Source organism: Hippopotamus amphibius, chromosome 8 (assembly GCF_030028045.1).
Source record: "Hippopotamus amphibius kiboko isolate mHipAmp2 chromosome 8, mHipAmp2.hap2, whole genome shotgun sequence".
Classification (NCBI taxonomy): Eukaryota; Metazoa; Chordata; class Mammalia; order Artiodactyla; family Hippopotamidae; genus Hippopotamus; species Hippopotamus amphibius.
Window position 1 is genome coordinate 50,578,890 of NC_080193.1, and position 17,979 is coordinate 50,596,868.

General features: G+C 44.0%; 1 protein-coding gene across 1 annotated transcript; it reads right to left on the reverse strand.

The window, feature by feature from the left end:
• Positions 1-3,127: 3,127 nt before the first annotated feature.
• Positions 3,128-4,100, reverse strand: LOC130859463 (microtubule-associated protein RP/EB family member 1-like). Its single transcript, XM_057746894.1, is given in 2 exon segments — positions 3,128-3,673; positions 3,675-4,100. Coding segments are annotated over 2 exon segments (807 nt in total). The 5' UTR covers positions 4,089-4,100; the 3' UTR covers positions 3,128-3,280.
• Positions 4,101-17,979: the final 13,879 nt, after the last annotated feature.

Here is a 17,979-nt window from a genome sequence, read left to right on the forward strand (position 1 = left end):
TAGTTGATCTATAATGTGTTAATTTCTGCTGTACAGCATAGCGATTCAGTTGTACTACATATATATATTCTTTTTTTATATTCTTTTCCATGATAGTTTCTCATAGGATACTGAATACAGTTCCCTGGGTTATACAGTAGGACCTTGTTGTTTATCCATTCCGTGTATAAGAGCTTACATCTGCTCACCACAGCCTCCCACTCCACCTCGCCCCGAACCCCTCCGCCTTGGCAATCACAAGCCTGTTCTCTATGTCCGTGAGCCTGTTTCTGTTTTGCAGGTAAGTTCATTTGTGTGCAGACGCCCTTGGTAAGCCTTGTGGTGCGTCGGTCCAGGGTGAAAGGAGCCGGCTGGGTCTGGCATGTGGCCAGCAGATTGGCAGCGCTGGATGGGCCGGGGCCACCCCCGGCTCTTGGCTTGTGTGACGCGCACCCCTGGCAACCCCAGGAGATGAGAGCCTGTTCTCTGACACTTTCAGTCCAAGCCCAAGGAAGAGTGTTGACTGACCAGGCCCGAATCCTGTGCTCACAGCTGTCTCAGAGAGACCCTGTGTGGAAGGGCTCTTTAGCAAGGAAGTTGGGGGGTAAGATTTCCAGAAAGGGGGGAGGAAACAAAGCTACCACTCTCCTCTCCAGGTAAAAGGCAGCAGGTCAAAGGTCGAGCCTTCAGATGAGATCAGAAAGCACACAAATTTGGGAGGTAGGTGTCCAAAGTTCAGGTAAACAGTCAGGAATGAAAAAACTTGTGGGCAGACGGCAGGAGACTAGCTCATATTAAAGTCATAATCCTGAGCACGTACTGAGTGCTGTGTCAGCCAGGACCCTTTCACTCACAAATAACAAAAAATCTAACTCAGCAAGTTTAAACAACAAAGAGGCTGAAGGTAGAAAGGCTCAGGCTGCTTCAGCTGGCGGCTTGCTGGGGTCTTCCAGGACCGGGGTCTGTCCGCCTGCCCCTTTGCTATCTGGGCATTCCGCTCTGCCCAGGCTGGGCTCCTCCTGGTCACAGGCTGGGCTCCTCCTGGTCGCCGGCTGGCTGCAGTGGCTGTGCCTCTACTGGCTTCCCCTCGAGTCCCTCCCCTTTTGAAAGTGGTGGTAAAATGCACATAACATAGAATTTACCATCTGAACCAATTTTTTTCTTTCTTTTTCTTTTAAAATTTATTTATTTGTTTGTTTATTTTTGGCTACGTTGGGTCTGTGTGCGGGCTTTTTGCAGTTGCAGTGAGTGGGGGCTACTCTTGACTGCAGTGTGAGAGCTTCTCATTTTGGTGGCTTCTCTTGCTGTGGAGCACAGGCTCTAGGCACGTGAGCTTCAGTAGTTGTGGCACATGGGCTCAGTAGTTGTGGCTCATGGGCTGTAGAGCACAGGCTCAGTAGTTGTGGCTCACGGGCTTAGTTGCACCATGGCAGGGCTCGAACCCGTGTCCTCTGTATTGGCAGGCGAATTCTTAACCTCTGTGCCACCAGGGAAGCCCTTTTTTTTTTTTTAAGTTTTTTTTTGATTGAAGTATAGTTGATTTACAATGCCATGTTAGTTTCAGGTGTACACTACAGTGATTCTGATATATATATATATATTTTTTTTTCTTTTTCAAATTATTTTCCCTTATAGGTTATTACAAATATTGAGTAGAATTCCCTGTGCTATACAGTAGTCCTTGTTGGTTACTCTATTTTATATATGACAGTGTGTGTATGAACCATTTTTAAGCGCACAGTTCAGTGGTTTTAAATACACATTGTTGTACAACCATCACCACCATCCATCTCCAGAACTCTCTTCATCTTATAAATCTGAAACTCTGTTCCCATTAAACAATAAAGCTGCATCCCCTTCCTCCCCCCAGTCCCTGGCATGCACCATTCTACTTTCTGTCTCAGTGATTTTAACTACTCTATGTGCTCAATTTAAGTGGAATAATACAGTGTTTGTCTTTTGGTTCTGTCTGTTTTTATACGACCCATGAGTTAAAAATGCTTTTCACATTTGTAAATGGTTACATTTTAAATGGTTTATAAGTACCTACATAATATCCTCAATTTTGCCTCTTGGCTTGCAAAGCCTGAAATATTTCCCGTCTACTCTTTACAGGCCAATCCCTGGGCTAGTTCCATGGTTTGCCAACTATTTTCTGGTGCCAACCTATCTCTGGTACAGATGGAGAGGGGAAGGTTAGGGCTCTGGGGTCTCCTCTCTAGCCCCCACCCCAGACTCCAGCTCTGCCCAGAGGGGTTCATTGCTTCCCTTAATGGCGTCCATATCAGTTTCACTGGGAGACAATGGTCCCAGCCAGAACTTTGGAGAACCTCTGAACTAGATGTTTTACAAAGTTCCTACAGATCCAACCTCCCAAAGTCCTCCCTTTCCAGCAAATTCAACTCTGAGAATGAGAGTCAAAGTTCATTTGAAGATTTTTAGTGTTTTGATGTTAAAAGAAATTGGAAGTAACGTACAAAATGGAGGAAATATTAATTCTGTAAAAATAGGGAAGAAAATCTTTTTAAAGTGAAAAGAATTGGAACATGCCACCCCCAAAATATTTCTCAAAAGAATTATTTTGAGCTGAAGACATTTGAGTTCCTGAAATCCCTTATCTGCCTAAAAGCAGAGCCTCCCAAAAGAACTCAATTTTCATAAGTCCCCCCTCCCCCCCACCCACACCCCCAGGAAGCAACTCTAATCTCTTCCCAGCTACCACGCCTGGACAGACATTGTCACAAAACTATCCAATCTTGCACCTATTCTCCTAAGGGCCCACTTATCTTTAAAAAAAAAAAAAAAAAAAAAAGTGTGTTTCCACAAGTGCCCTTTCACCTCACCCCTTCTTAGAAGTCATTTGTTCTCCAGAAGCCCTCGGTCCCTCCCCATTCCCCCCCCCCCTTTTTTTAAGGCATTTATTTATTTATTAAAACGTTCTCTGCCAAGATTTCACATTAGCTTAAAATTCGATTCCGTCTTTACATCTCTCTACTGAGGTCTCCACCTTCTCCAGCCATCAGTGCTACCAGCATCCACAAAGTAAGCCCCATGGTCAGCCTCTTTGTTCCCTGGGTGAACCAACTAGATGTTAATACTGCTCTGCTACAAGGTAAAAGCTCCTAACTCAAACTTATCGGAAAAGGAGTGAAACTTCTGCAAAGTGCACTTTAAGAAGAGGTACTTTTTGCTTATGAAAAGAAACCAGTGAGTCCTCTAAGAATAATAAAAGGGAATATTTTACAGTTAAGCACACGATTTGGAGTGAAGCATTCGGATGTTGCTTGGCTGGTCCAGGCTGTTAATACTCTTCTTGTTCCTCCTGAGGTCCCCCTTCATCAGGTATCACAAAGCCTTCATCTGTGGCATAGAGAATGTCCACAATCCTCTGCAATACGGGGTTGTTTTCCCCCTCGTTCTCCTGGCAAATCAATTCAATGTTCCTTAGCTTTCCAAAGTAGAAATCTCTCTCCTCCTCCAAGTCTTCAACGGTAAGTTTCAATACGTTGACCTGCTGCATCCATTGGGCTGCTTCATCATCCCCGTTCCCCACACCAGGATTCTTCCGCACCACACCTGGGCCAGCCTTAGGGATTGCAGTAGTTCTGTGTGTTGCAATGGGCCTCTGTGGAGCTGCACTGCTAGAGCTGAGAGGTTTCTTCGGTTTGTTCAGAGCCGGAGCAACAAGGGAGGGGGGCCACCGCAGTTTCTTGACCTTGTCTGGCAGCTACAGGGTCATCGTCTTTCCCATCATAGTTTGCATCAAAAAACTCCTTGAACCACTGAACGAATTCAAAATTGTCCTGAAACTTTCCTTTTACTAATTTGTCCACAGGAATTATTTTGTCAACACCCATCCTCTTAAAACCTGCTTGTAGTATTTTGAAGTTCTGGATGTATTCATGTTCTAGCTTAGCTTGGAATTTCACTTTCTTCAAGGCAATGGAGCCAGGGAACAGCATGTCCATAAACTGACAATAGGCAGCCCCTGAGCACAACTGTTTAATCTTTGTCAGATTCAACTGCAGAGACTCATTGATCCAGGCCAGCATGTCGTGTCGACTGAGGTTATCACTGGTGACCGAAGTTGAGTACACGTTCACTGACATCTTCCGGCTCCGGTTCCGCCTTCGTCTAGTTCAAACCGCCTGACCCCGCCCGCCCGCCCGCCCGCGCGATGACCTCACACGTACCACCCCCACCCCCACCCCCAGTTACGCGCGGACGTAAAAGCTCCATTCCCTTTTAAGATGACTTTGTGGGGGAGGAAAATATCTTTTTCCTCGACCCTTCTAAATTCTCAGCCAGAGCCCCTTAACAAAAGATAGATTGACAAGAAAAAAGCCTCCATAGTTATTTAATATAAGTTTTACTTGACATGGGAAGTAAAGAAAATGGGACGGAAGGAAGTGGTTAAACTCGAGCATTTCTGGATTAGTTGCAGAGTGGAAAGTTGTGGGAAAATGTGGTAGGACTGCAAAGGATATGAGCTAAGTGTAGTGAACTGGGGGAGACGGCAAGCCCTGTTGGTTCAGATTCCTCTCCTGGGTGTTAAAGATGAGGATGCTCGGTATGTGGAGGACACCTCTCACCTGACAGCTTTATGCCCTGCTTTAGGGGAAGGTCAGAAATCCTCCCACACATGCCTTTTCTCAGAGTCCTTCAGCTTAAAATATTCAGCATGTCAAGGTGCCGTATTTTGGGATAGCATGCCCGAACACCATCAGTATATAAACTCAAATCTCATCACTCATTTGGGCATTCAGTTTCTTCTGTGATGCCCCTATGCATATAAAATTTTAAGTTAACAAATTCATATGCCTTTTCTGGTGTCTGGTATCAGTTTAATTCACAGGCCCCCAGTTTCCGAACTTAAAAGGGTAGGGGAAAAGTTTTCTATTCCTTACAAAAGCAAAGTGTGTGCTAAAATATCCTCCTTGGATATTTTACCTTCAAAATATACCTTGGAGGTATTTTGAAAATTTTCTTATGGCAAAAATCATGTTTTGAGGAAAATCTTGAAAATTGCAAAGTATCTTTACAGAGAATTGGACCATGGGGTAAAGTTGTGGTGTAGACCTGCTTGCCATGACCCACCACCATGGCTGGGCTCTGCATCTGTGAGCTCTGGGAAGAGCTCGCAGAGTTCAGGAAAGCAGGATTAAGGTTGTTGGAGTGATTAACCTCCTCCCTGCTAAGAGGTGAAAAAATTTCACTTCTAAAAAGAAAATGGATTTTCAGATCTCAAGGATTTGTTTTTTTCCTCTTAAGGGCAAAACTTTCACCTTGTTGAGTCTTTCATTTTACTTATTCATTTACTTTCCTGAAATTTCTGACTCCTTAGAAGGCTGCTGAAGCCCACCACCATTCATATTCAACTTATCTGCATAATGGTCTCATTTACAATTGATGAACACACCAAGGGAGCTGTCTTGGGCTGTGCTCTTGACTTCTGTCTGCAATGGAGCCCATTTGTGAGTTGCCAGGTAACGGAAGGGCTGGAGGGAGTCCTCCCAACCGTAAAACCCAAGCTTTCAAACACTTGAATGGCAGCAGTTGGACTCTCTTATCAGAGTAGCACGCTGCATTATCCCAGAAGCTCCTCACAATAAACTTTTGTACCAAATTAATTAGAGAAAGGCTTGATAATTTCATTCCAAGGCATTCCAGTGAAAGTAATTTCAGATACATAATGCACAATGGGCTTTTCCACTTAACATCCAAATGAAACACTCAGGATTTTTAGTACCATTCACATTAATCAGCAAAGCCATCAAATCCTCAGGCAGAAGAGGCCAACTTTGCCAGGAGGGTGAGGAAGAAGGTCTGTGTGCAGCATGGTGGTCATTAGATTATTCAGATCTGAGATGAGGAAGCTACGGGGCCGCTCACCATCCTTCTGGAAAAAGGAGCACTTTTAGAAAAGAATAGGGTAAGAGCTGCTGTAAAAGAAAAATTATTCAGTGGACACATTAAAATGGTGAAAAAAACTTTATTATTGTAATGAATGAACTCTGTTGCAATCAGGGAGAAAGACGGGGCTCAGCTCTGAACACAGCAGAGAGAGCCAGGGATTCATAGCCAATGAGCAGAATCCTGAGAGCATCAGTGGTTGGAAAATTACTAAGTGGGGACATAAAGGGTTGGGGACCTTCTTGCTAAATTTATTTAACAGGATTCTTGCTGAAGACGGGCCAAGAACTTGGCATCAAGGATGGAGATGAGGAACTTGATCAGATATCAAGTGTTGGGGGATGACTTAGCAAGATTCTTGCTAAAACTGGACTCTCCAAGGAAGGACACAAAGCCACGGTGGAGGCCTAGTGGAGAAGAGGGCTCAGAGGAGCCTAAGTAAATTTGTTCAAGAAGAGTCTTTGTCATGAGACAATATGGATGAATCTCAAAAGCATTATGCTAAGTGAATGAAGTCAGAGACAAAAGACTAAATACTGTAGGATTCTATTTATATTACATTCTAGAAAAGACAGATAGAAAATCAGCGGTTGCCTGGTGATGGGGGTTAGGGGTGTGATTGACCCCAAAGGTGAATAAAGGAACTTTATGGGGCTTCCCTGGTGGCACAGTGGTTATGAATCTGCCTGCTAATACAGGGGACACGGGTTCGAGCCCTGGTCCCAGAAGATCCCACATGCCGTGGAGCAACTAAGCCCATGTGCCACAACTACTGAAGACTGTGCGCCTAGAACCTGTGCGCCTACAGCCTGTGCTCCACAACAAGAGAAGTCACTGCTATGAGAAGCCCATGCACCACAACAAAGAGTAGCCCCCACTCTCCGCAACTAAAAGAAAGCCTTTGTGCAGCAACGAAGATCCAACACAGTCAATAAATAAAAATAAATAAAAAATTAAATAAAAAATAATAAAGGAATTTTATAGGAAAAAAAAAAAGAGTCTTTGTCATTGCTCTTTAGCTATTTTATGGTGGGGTAATAGAAAGTGGACTCATGAGGAAATTGGAAGTAAACATTAGGTCCTGGGAAGAATTTTCAGTAAAGTTCGTTATGTGTGAGAAGAAGGGAAGCAGGGAGACCACAGAGGCTTCACCTCCTGGGCAGCCTATCAAACTTGAGAGCCTCCTGTGCCTGTGTGGCTGGTGTGGCCTTGCCTACAGACGTCGGAGCTCTCACATCCCAACAGATCTGCGCTCAGAGCTCCTGGTCACTTATTTTAAGGCATCATCTACCATAAGCTGTGCCTCCAGTTACTTTGTTCATCATGGCAGGTGGCTGGCTGAGCTGCCCTTGGTTGCTGTGCAAGCCAGAGGCATACAAAAGCTCCAGGGAGGGACTTCCCTGGCAGTCCAATGGTTGAGACTTTGCCTTGCAGTTTGGAGGGTGCGAGTTCGAGCCCGGGTCAGGGAGCTAAGATCCCATATGCCTTGTGGCAAAAAATAAATCAATAAATAAAATAAAACAGAAGCAATATTGTAACAAACTCAAAGACTTTAAAAATGGTCCACAACAACAACAACAAAAATCTTAAAAATAAATTTAAAAAAAAGCTCCATGGAAAAGTGAGAGCCTAACCCCAGGTTTTCCTAACACTAACCTTTCACAGAAGTGCTTCCGCTTGTCTGGCTCCATCCTCTCTCTCTAATTTTGCAGATCTTCTCTGCCCTGTTACTCAACCGTTTAAGTACCTGTTCTTTCTTCCTGAGTCTGGCTTATTCACTTTATCTTTGCTGGTCCCTTATCAGGCTGCCAAGCCCTTTGCAAATATGTATCTGAAGCCTCGTAACCTCTAAAAATCGGATGTGTTCCCTCTCAGATGCCCTCTGTCCTATTCTTACAATTCCCTCATCAATAAGGCACAGGAAGGGCATAAAGGGATGAATTCGCCCTGCTGAAATTCGATTCTGACTTGGAGAGATGCTACAGAGGACAGGTCACATAAAGTTAAGTGGAGAGCAAGTGAAGTCACCTCTTTAACCCGGCTCCAAGAACCAGGGACCCAAAGCTTTGGGGTCAGGGACTCTGCCGTCATGGGAGGCTGTTGCGATGTATTATTAATATGCAAAGGGTCAAACTAAAAACCTACATTGGAAATGGGCTTGATTTGCTTCTCACAGCCATCAATGTTGCCTCTAGCGGCAGCAGGGAGGAACCAAGAGCAACAGCAGCTCCAGAGAAGCTCTGGGCTCCCTAAATCCAGCAGGGGAGACCCATGCACAGTTTTGGAGCAACACTTAACAGCCCTGCCCTTTTTCCTTCCGGTATGTCCTGCCTTTACCTCGCCTACCTGGTTCTGACCCTTGACCTGGTCCTGACCTTCAGGGACATGTGCTCCAGACCACACAGTGGTTTTAAGCTTCTGATTCCTGTCGATCAGTGTCCTCTCCCTTTGTTTTCAGGTTCCTCTGTGCCCATCGTGTATCTCTGAAATCATGGGATGGTTCTTCATGGCTCCCTAAACCCTTGGCTTGGAATTTTCCTAATAAAGATGAATTCCCCTTTCTGTCTAGGAATTTCATTATTCAACACTCTAGTCTTCCTCCTCACTCCCCCTCTCACCCTGAACCTTTCAGAAAACGGAAGTTAGTTCTTCCTGGGAGAGAATGTGGGAGGGGCTTCAGCCCAGGTCTGCAGGCGGCTCTAGCCCATTCGACTCCCTCTGTTTCCTGCAGTTTTGACTTGATGCCACTGGAGGCTGGAGGGGGAGCAGCCTTGTTGCTCTTCTTGGGCTGAGTAGCTGCTTGTTATACAGACTTTCATGACCACATCTTGACAATTGATTCTACAAGAGGCTTTGATTCACCCCATCTGACTTCCTTCTAATTTCCTTGTTCCAGTGCTGGCTGAATGCTCCCATCATTCATGAGACTGGCTTCCGATGCAACACCTCTCATGTTCTCTGACCTGACCACTTGGCATGTGTGTTAACTCCAGTTACCACTTCCTTCAGCTCCTTTTGTAAGATAAGCTTTCTTCACGGCAGTGATCAACGAGGCATCTTTTACACTCTTCTTCCATCTTCCAAATTCTCCACCATGATTGGAAAATAAACTCCCTACTGGGTGGCACAGCCATATTTCCTGTGTAATAATATCAATATTAAACTTTCCCCATTAGCAACTGAGTCATGTCCAGTGTTATGAATATAACAAAAGGTATGAAGTATTGTAATAAGGAATCGGGCCTGGATGGCTACATCATAGAACCAACTCTTGGTGTCTTCACACAGGGGTATGTGGCAGGATGTACACAGGACACATCTGTGGTCATGCTTCAGTCCAGAGTGGGACACAGATGAAGAAATGGGTTGAAGCTGGGGATGCTTGGGGGAGGGGTCTCACTTATCAGCAACTTCAGAGATAAAGAAGATGCAGAATTCAAGGTTCTTAGATGCTAATTTCTTCTCAAACTAGGGCAGGAGTTCAAACACTATTTGGTAGCTAGGAGCATCCCTATCAACAAACACGTGTGGCTGAGATCCTAGCAACCAGCCTCAGTGGTATACCTGCAAATTTAGAAATGCATGGGTATGTTTGTAAAGTCCAGTGGGATTTCATTTGCACAAAAGATGGAAGGGTCTTACAAAAAAGAACTCATCCTAAGGGGGAGAGGCGACAAGCAGTGAGACTGGGACTAAGAACAATGGGTTAAAGAGGAAGGGGAGGTAGATTTTTTTTTATAACAGCTCTATTGGGATATAATTCACATACTTTTCAATTTACCCATTTAAAGTTACGATTTAATGGGTTTTGTTATATTCACAGAGTTGTATAACCATCACCACAATGAAATTTAGACAGTTTTCATCACCACCAAAAGAAAGCTTGTACCCTTTAGCCATCACCCTACAATCTGCCCAGTTCCCACAGCACTAGCAAACACCATATACTTTCTGTCTCTATGAATTTGCCAATTCTGAACATTTCATATAAATGCAGTCAGACACTATGAGATCTTATGTGTTTGGTAGCTTTTGTTTATCATAATGTTTTCAAGATTCATCCATGTTGTAGCATCTATCAGCACTTCATTCCTTTTTACAGCTGAATAGTATTCCATTGTTTGAATATACCATGGTGTGTTTACCCATTTATCCATTGATTGAGTTCTTTTTACCTTTTTGGCTTTACGAATAAGCTGCTATAAACATTCATGTACACATTTTTGTGTGGACGTATGTTTTTATTTCTCTTGCTATATACTTAGGAGAGGAACTGCAGGATCATATGTTAACTGGGAGGAAGAATTTTGAGTGCAGCATGGCCCATGCCTCTCAGATTGTTCTCTAACTCCCTTCTCTTGGATTCATGCTGAATCCTAGAAAGAGGAAGTTGAATAAAAGGAAAGAGAAAGTCGTAGCACTGCAGTCTCTGCAAGCTGTGGTAAGCACAGGAGTTGTGAGCTGTGGACTTGTGTCTCAGGTGGAGCTCAGTGACTATAGGTGATTGGGATATGAAGAAGTGACCGAGGACCTCCAGCACGAGGAGGAAACGTGAGCAGGAGGAAACGTGAGCAGAAAGCACACAGCAGTTGCTTATGTAGTGTGTCGGGCCTGTTTATCCCAGGGAGGCAGCTGGGAAGGATGGAGCCCTAGGAGGCCAGCAGTGGATGAGGAGGAAATGGAGATGCCAGGAGAAGCTCCAAGGACAGCGCAGAGCCATATGTGAGACACCCCCATGGGGTTTCCCAAATATGGGGGAGGAATGTGAGTGGAGAGAAGTTCTCCAGGGAGAAGGAGAGAGTCTGTAGATTCCACGAGTCTCATTCTACAGCAGAACCCTGTGTGTGTGTGTGTGGGGGCGGGGGGGGGTGGAGGTGGGGGTTCTTAGAGGAACGGCCAGTTTTAGGCACAGGGCTTGTGGCATGGGTGAAGACTACAGCACCTCTGGCAGGCCTAGAAGAACCTCCAGAACTGGAGGGGCCATGGAACAGGACAGTCTCCATCTCCATGGTAATCATCATCCTGTCCCATCTCCCACCCACCCCTTCTATGCTTTGACAATGTGTAAGTCCCTGAAACCCTGACATCTTTCTAGCACCAGACAGAGTCCTCAGAATGACTGAGGCAGAATTTCTCATCCATCTTGCATGAAGGTAGTTAGGGGTAGAAGTTGTTGGTTGATAGAAAAGAAGGTGTGACATTTCTCACACTTGTGAGTTTATAAACTGAGATTTCCATTGGGTACTGATTTAAAGGAGTAAACATGAGTGATCTGTTCCTAGGGACAGTAAATAGATTGTCTGTTTGGACAACAATTGCTCTGTTGGAGTGTTCACGTAGGGGAAAGGGGGTTGAGGATATAAAAGTAAATCGGAGGTTGATAGTGAAGGAATTTGGATGCCATGAAAGAATTTGGACTTTATTCTGTAGCTGTGGACAGGCATTTGAACCTTTGTCCTGCGCAGGACCAGAAAGAGGCTCTTCTCTCTGTTCAGGAGTTGGTAACTTGCCAGAGCTCCTATGTTCTCAACAAGGAAATTCAGGACAGTGAGATGACCACTTTTTTTGGAATTCAAGTGTTATGGCCAAATAAGAATATGAAAAATGCTCAACTTCATTAGCCATCAGGGAAATGCATATCAAAACCACAGTGAGTTATTTTCCACCCACTAGGATGACAGCAATAAAAAAGACAGACGATAACAAATGGAGATATGGAGAAACTGGAACCATCATACGTTGTTGGTGGGATGTAACATGTTGCAGCTGCTTTGGAAATGTTTGGTGGTTCCTCAAAAAGTTAAACATAGAGTTACCATATGACTTAGCAATTTCACTCCTAGAGGACCACCTAAAAGAAATGGAAACTTATGGTCACATGAAAATTTGTATGTTAAATGTTTATAGCAGCACTGTTCATAGTAGTTAAAAAGTGGAAACAACCTAAAGGTCCATCAACTGATGAACTGATAAACAAAATGTGGTATATCCATACAACGGAATATTATTCACCCACAAAAATGAATGAAGTACTGATGCCTCTTCAGAGATGAACCTGAAATCATTATGCTAAATACAAGAAGCCAGACACAAAAGCTCACATATTATTTGATGCCATTTTATAAAATGTCCAGAATTGGCAAATACGTAGAGATAGAAAGTGGATTTGTGGATGACAGGAGCTGAGGGGAGGGGAGAATTGGGACTGACTCTAATGAGTTCTTTTTGGATTGATGAAATTGTTCTGGAATTAGTTGTGATAATCACACAAACTTGTGAACGTACTAAAACTCACTGAATTGCACACCAATTAGAAATTTTAGAAACAGTGTTATGGGCAGCATTGACCTCTCCACCCTCTGGTCAGAATGTGTGATGGGCAAACCAATTGTCCTGTTTTGTTTTGTTTTTTTTCTGGGACTGTGGAGGTTCCTGGGATGTGGGACTGTCACTGCTAAAACTGGTAAAGCCCTGGTCAAACGGTATGACTTGGTCACCCTAGTGTGTGTTGAGGCAGTGCTCAAGGATGACAGTGAAGAGAAGCCAAATTTACATTTAATCGAGCAATTTCTTATTCACAATGTGTTTGGCCCAAACTACCACCCTGTGAAGTAGCTAAGGCAGCTTTTACTTATCTCCTATTTATAGACAAGGAATGTTGCTCTTGTGGGCTTAGAGGTTTGCCTAAGATTGTATGGAGAATAAGTGACTGGACTAGAAGTCAAGCCTGATCCTTAGTTTCCAAGTCCAGGCTCTTTCCTCCATGTAGGTAATAGTTTGTATATATTGGTGGTGCTGGTAAACAAGGACCTCACTCACCTTATAAATGCTGGCCTTCTGGCTTCTGAATTTAAGGGGGGGCTCCATCCTCTCTTGTCCTCCCCACTCTCAGAGGCTACATCCCATGAAATCACTCCTAGACAGTGATGCACTCAGCATCCTCTCCAAGTCCATCTTCCCTGGAAGGGAGGAAGTACTCCCTTCCTCTGAAATCTCTAGAGGCAGGGACTGTGTCTTAGTCACCTCTGTTCTTGGCTCTTATTGCCTTGCCTGGTACATAGTTGGTACTCAATAACCCTCTTCTGTAGGAAGCCTACCTTCCGTCCCAAAGAACAAACAGGGGTGAATACCCCAGATAAGAAAAACTACTATACTCATCTCCACTACCCAACTACTGTTACCACCTCTTTAGGCTGAATTGTTCTCCCTTTAGGTCTTTCTTAGGCCTTGTTTTCTGAAGTGCTTGCTGGTGGAGCTGGTACAATCTGTCTGCTGCTTTTCAGAATGTGTTGTAAGCACACTCCAAAGGTCAAACCAAGCCAAGATTTCTGTGGTGATTTTACACGGCGTAGCCTTGTGTGCAGCAGGCCACCTGGGACAAAGTGCAATTGTGCCCAAGCTGAGTGGGTAAGAAAGAGACAGCTTTCTTGGCTTTTAGGAATTCCATGGATATTATGACAAAGGGCTTCCTGTATATAGGGCCTGGGGCAGAGCAAGGTCTCACAGGAAGGTTAGTACAGTAGGAGACACCAGTGCTCCATCCTGGTCTGTCTTCTGGGAGGTTATGTAAAGTTCCTGGGCCTCAGAGGGTTTCCTTACCTTTCAGATGATTCAATTACAATTTCTCTGCTTACTCTATAGACTTTTGTGAATTTCAGAGTGGATAATGGTTAGATTGTTTCTCAACTGAATTTCATAGAGGCTGAAGATTCTGTAAAGATTCCTCAGGAAGAGGGATGCTATTTCCATCTGTTTACTCCCTATATTGTGGTGCTGTGGGCATTATTCTTCAAAAATAGTTGCTGCTCTTTCCTGGAGAAGGTTATGTTTCCCTGCTTTGAGGATGCCAGGCTTGGCCACAAGATTTCTTTTGGCCAATGAAATAAGAGTAGAAAGAAGCTTTAAGAGCCTGGCTATGGGTTTTATATTCTCATCTATAGTCTCTTTTTCCTCTGCTATGAGACAAGCAGTGTTCCAGATAGAGGCTGATACATTAGCCTTGGTCCTGAAATGAAGAAGATATGAAGCAAAGCCTTAGCTGATCCATGATGGGCATGAAGCATGAATGAGAAATAAACCTTTGCTGTTGTAAGCCACTGGAACGTTGGGCTCATTTGTTACTGCAGCATAACCAGAACTATCCTGACTGATACAGATGCCAAGTAAGATTATCATTTGAAAATGTTTGATTTTGTTGCTGAAAAAAAGGTTGAAAAATCACCATCATAAATGCTGGCTGACTGTAAACTTCTTGATAAGAAAGACTTTGTCTTTTTTTTTGGCTGTGTCAGGTCTTAGTTGTGGCATGCAGGATCTTTGTTGTGGCATGTGGGATCTTTCCTTGTGGCATGCGGGCTTCTCTCTAGTTGTGGTGCATGGGCTCTAGAGTGTATGGGCTTAGTTGCCCCACAGCATGTGGGATCTTAGTTCCCCGACCAGGGATTGAACCTGAGTCCCCCACATTGGAAGGCAGATTCTTGACCACTGGACCACGAGGGAAGTCCCAAGAAAAAATTTGTCTTAATATCCTATTTTTCTTTGTTTACTCCATGCCTATTCTGGTGCCTGATAGAGTATCTGGGTTTTAGTAAGTATTTGGTAATTTGTTGAATGAATGAAATGAAGATGGTTTTGAAAAAATAAAGAGTATCTTCAGGAGAGATGTCGTCATTATCATTGTCAGCTTTTATTGTACCTGTTTTTTCCTTTGTAAGCCTTTCAAAATGTATCAGTCAAAAAAATCAATATAACCTGCTCTGAAGTATCATTTTAACAATTATTTCCTTTGTTTAACAGGAAATTTTTTATGCTATAGCAAACATTCCAATGTTAAACATGCAACTGATAAATAGAAGGAGGCAAGCAGATCTAACTTAGCCTATGAAATGTTCTTCATGGTATCAGTTCCCCATAGTACTATCTTGAATCAGAATCAGTTATGGTCTGGTTAACTGCATTGAGCCATAACAGCCAGGAAGGGGCATACATGGAACTTGGACTAATCATTAAGGTTGATGAGAGCTAGGGAGAGAGACCAAGCTGCCAGGGCTAGAGTAAGGCTGGGATGCAAAACAGCCCTGCAGACAGACAGACAGCAACAGGCAATGAATGTTGCAGCTCATGCAGTAAGGACCTGTAGCTATGTAGAGCTACAAGTGCTATGTGCCACAAGGCAGGCTGGTATCCCACCAGACGGTAGACGACTGCTTCAGGAAGCCAAGGGAGGCAATACTGGAAAGTCCAGGCAGACATTAAATAGGGAAATCTGTCATCAGTCTTGTTCACAGAACAGATTCCAGTTTGGGCATGGGTGGGTAGGGTGAGGGGGCTGCTTCTAATAGCAGGACAGGATTCCAGATCCAGAGAGACAGAGTGTACTGGGGAAGGGTACAAGGCAGACTCGAGGTTTCAAGGCAAAGATAAGGGTTGAGGGTTAGGTCAACAACAAGGATGATTTGATGTCAAACCCTAGAGTTTAGAATTAGAAGGCTGAGACAACAGGTGGGGCTCCAGTGGCCCAGCAATCCTAACTGTGGAGGCAGATAGGTAGAAAGAGTGAACCAGAAAAGGGCCTAGCATAGATTATCCATTCCAGTACCGGAAATGGAGCTATTAGTCTTTGCAAACCAATGATGTAGCTAATGCAATGCAGTGGATCTACCTCCCCCAAAGGAACATTGTTAAGTGTGGCTTTGATAAATGTGCTATAAGCACAGGAACACATGAACATACACACACAGAAGAAACCAGAAGATTTGCCCGAAATTTGTTTCACTTGCACCCATTGACTGATCCCAGATACCAAATTCAAGTTCCCTCAGATAGCCCTCAAGATAGCCAGCTCTCCCTAGGTTTCTTAAGTGGTGACTGTCTTGAGATGAGCTATTCTTTTCTCTTCTTCCTCTTTTAAAAAATGTTTTGGAGGGTTCAAAAAGCAATAAGTTGTCATTCAACCCCAACATGTACCCAGGAAGTGAGAAACTTTAAGAAGGAAAATGAAAGGCTCTTGCTGCCTAGACTGCCCTTCTCATTGATGGTTACTCATGTTTTATCCTTTCTATGAAAGTCCTTGTTCACAAAATCATTCGATGCTCTGTTTCCCGCCTTTGGCATCAACCTTGCAGTTGGAATATTACCTTTGACCTTGATCCTAACATGCACTCCTCATTAGTACCATTTTCCTCTGGTACAGTCATGACTTAACACTAATTATTTCCACCACAAAATTCTGCTTTGCCTAATTGGATCGTGTCACAGAAACGACATGTGCATTTTTCCTCCTAATTTAAAAACTATATGTGAAAAACAAGCATTTAGCCTTGGGCTCTAGGACTCCTCAGAACCTGGGAAATCTTGGGGCTGGTGCTTCTATTTCTTGAAGGTAGAAAGGCTCTCACCTGCTAGGGCAGAGCTGGCAAACAGCCTATAGGTTGTTTCCAAGCTATGGAACTGTTTTGTTGGCAGAGCATGAAAAACTAAGAATTACAGCTCCTTCTGAAAAAAAATATTGGCCACAGTCAGCTGGACCTGCATGCTGGCTGCTGCTTTTTGACTGAAACGGGTTTTCTACAGCCTCTGCCTCTCCCTAATGCCTTTTCCCGGCCACATCATTTGGTTTTGCTCACCTGCCTGGGCCCTGGAGGCATCTTAGGTTGCAAGTTGATGAAATAAGCACTGAGCTGAAACTGCTTGATGGATGGGAGACAAATCAGTAAGTCATTAATAAAAAAAGCCCCATTTGAAAAATCAAAACAAGGGTGACCCTGTAAAGTAATTATATTCCAATAAAGAGCTTAAAAAATAAAAGTAACAAAGCAAAAAAAAAAGAAAACAAAAAAACACCAAGAGTGACCATAACTGTCCTCTCCTTGCCCTTCTCATTTCTCCTCTGGTTCTTCTGTGGTCTCTAGATCCTTCTTCCTGTGATTAATAAATCCCCACCTTTATATGTTGGCCTCTGATTTTCTTTCTGGTCTTTTCCCTGAGCTAGTTCATGCACTCCTGTGGTCCATCTGACTCTCGGCTGATGACTCTCCAATCTTTCTGTAACCTCGCTTCTCTCCGGATCCCATTCCAGTATTAAATGGAGGCTTTATGGTTAGACAACTCTGAATCAGATTCTGGGTCAACAGGGTGACCCTAGGCAAACACTGAACATCATGGAGCTGCCACACTCGTGAAATGGATATGACATAACTTCTTAGGGTGATTGAGACTATTGAAGATAATTTGTATAAGTGCTTGGCAGTTGTGTCCTGAGCCCAAGGCCACTGGGTGTCAATGCCCGGTTCTCTCCACGCTGTCACACTGCCTCAGTCCCAGAAGCCCTTGTCTTCAAAAGTGACTTCTTAAATCGAGTTGTCAGCCGGGGGGAGGCCCACCAGGGAGCTGGGGATGGATGAGCAGGCAGGCCACCCTGAATAATGGGACAAGGTAGGATTTGCTGACAAGACAGATTGCACACAGAGCTTTGCGGGAGTCTAGAAATGCCAAGAATGGCAAACTTGCCGGTGGCGTCCTGCAATCCTGCCACATCAAATTGGAGCCATTTATTTCAGTCATTAGCAGCAAAGTAAGCAAATGAATGCTCTAGAGCTTCCTTAATAACAATTATGACCAGCAGATAAACAAAGGCTGGGGAGCGGAGAGTGTCAATGGTGACGGGCGGGGGCTTCCTCCACTGGCTTTCACATTGCTTCCTAAAGCACAGTTTTTCCCTTAATTATGCCTTACAAATGCTTTTGGAAAAGTTTTATGTTTTGATATATTCTCATTTTTTTTTTTTTTTTTGCCCCTAGAAGCTTCCTAGAACTGGGAGAATTTTAGTGTGGGGAAGAGAGAGAAAGGAAAGTAAGATTTGGTACACTTTGTTTGTGGGGTTTTGTTTGTTTTTTTGTTTTGTTTTGTTTTTGGCCATGCTGCGTGGCTCATGAGATCTTAGTTCCCCCACCAGGGATTGAACCTGGGCCCCTAGCAGTGGCAGCTTGGAGTCCTAACCACTGGACCTCCAGGGAATTCGCCTGATTTGGTACACTTTTGACACTGGACTTGGAGCAATGCATCCATTATTTCATGTTCCACTATCTA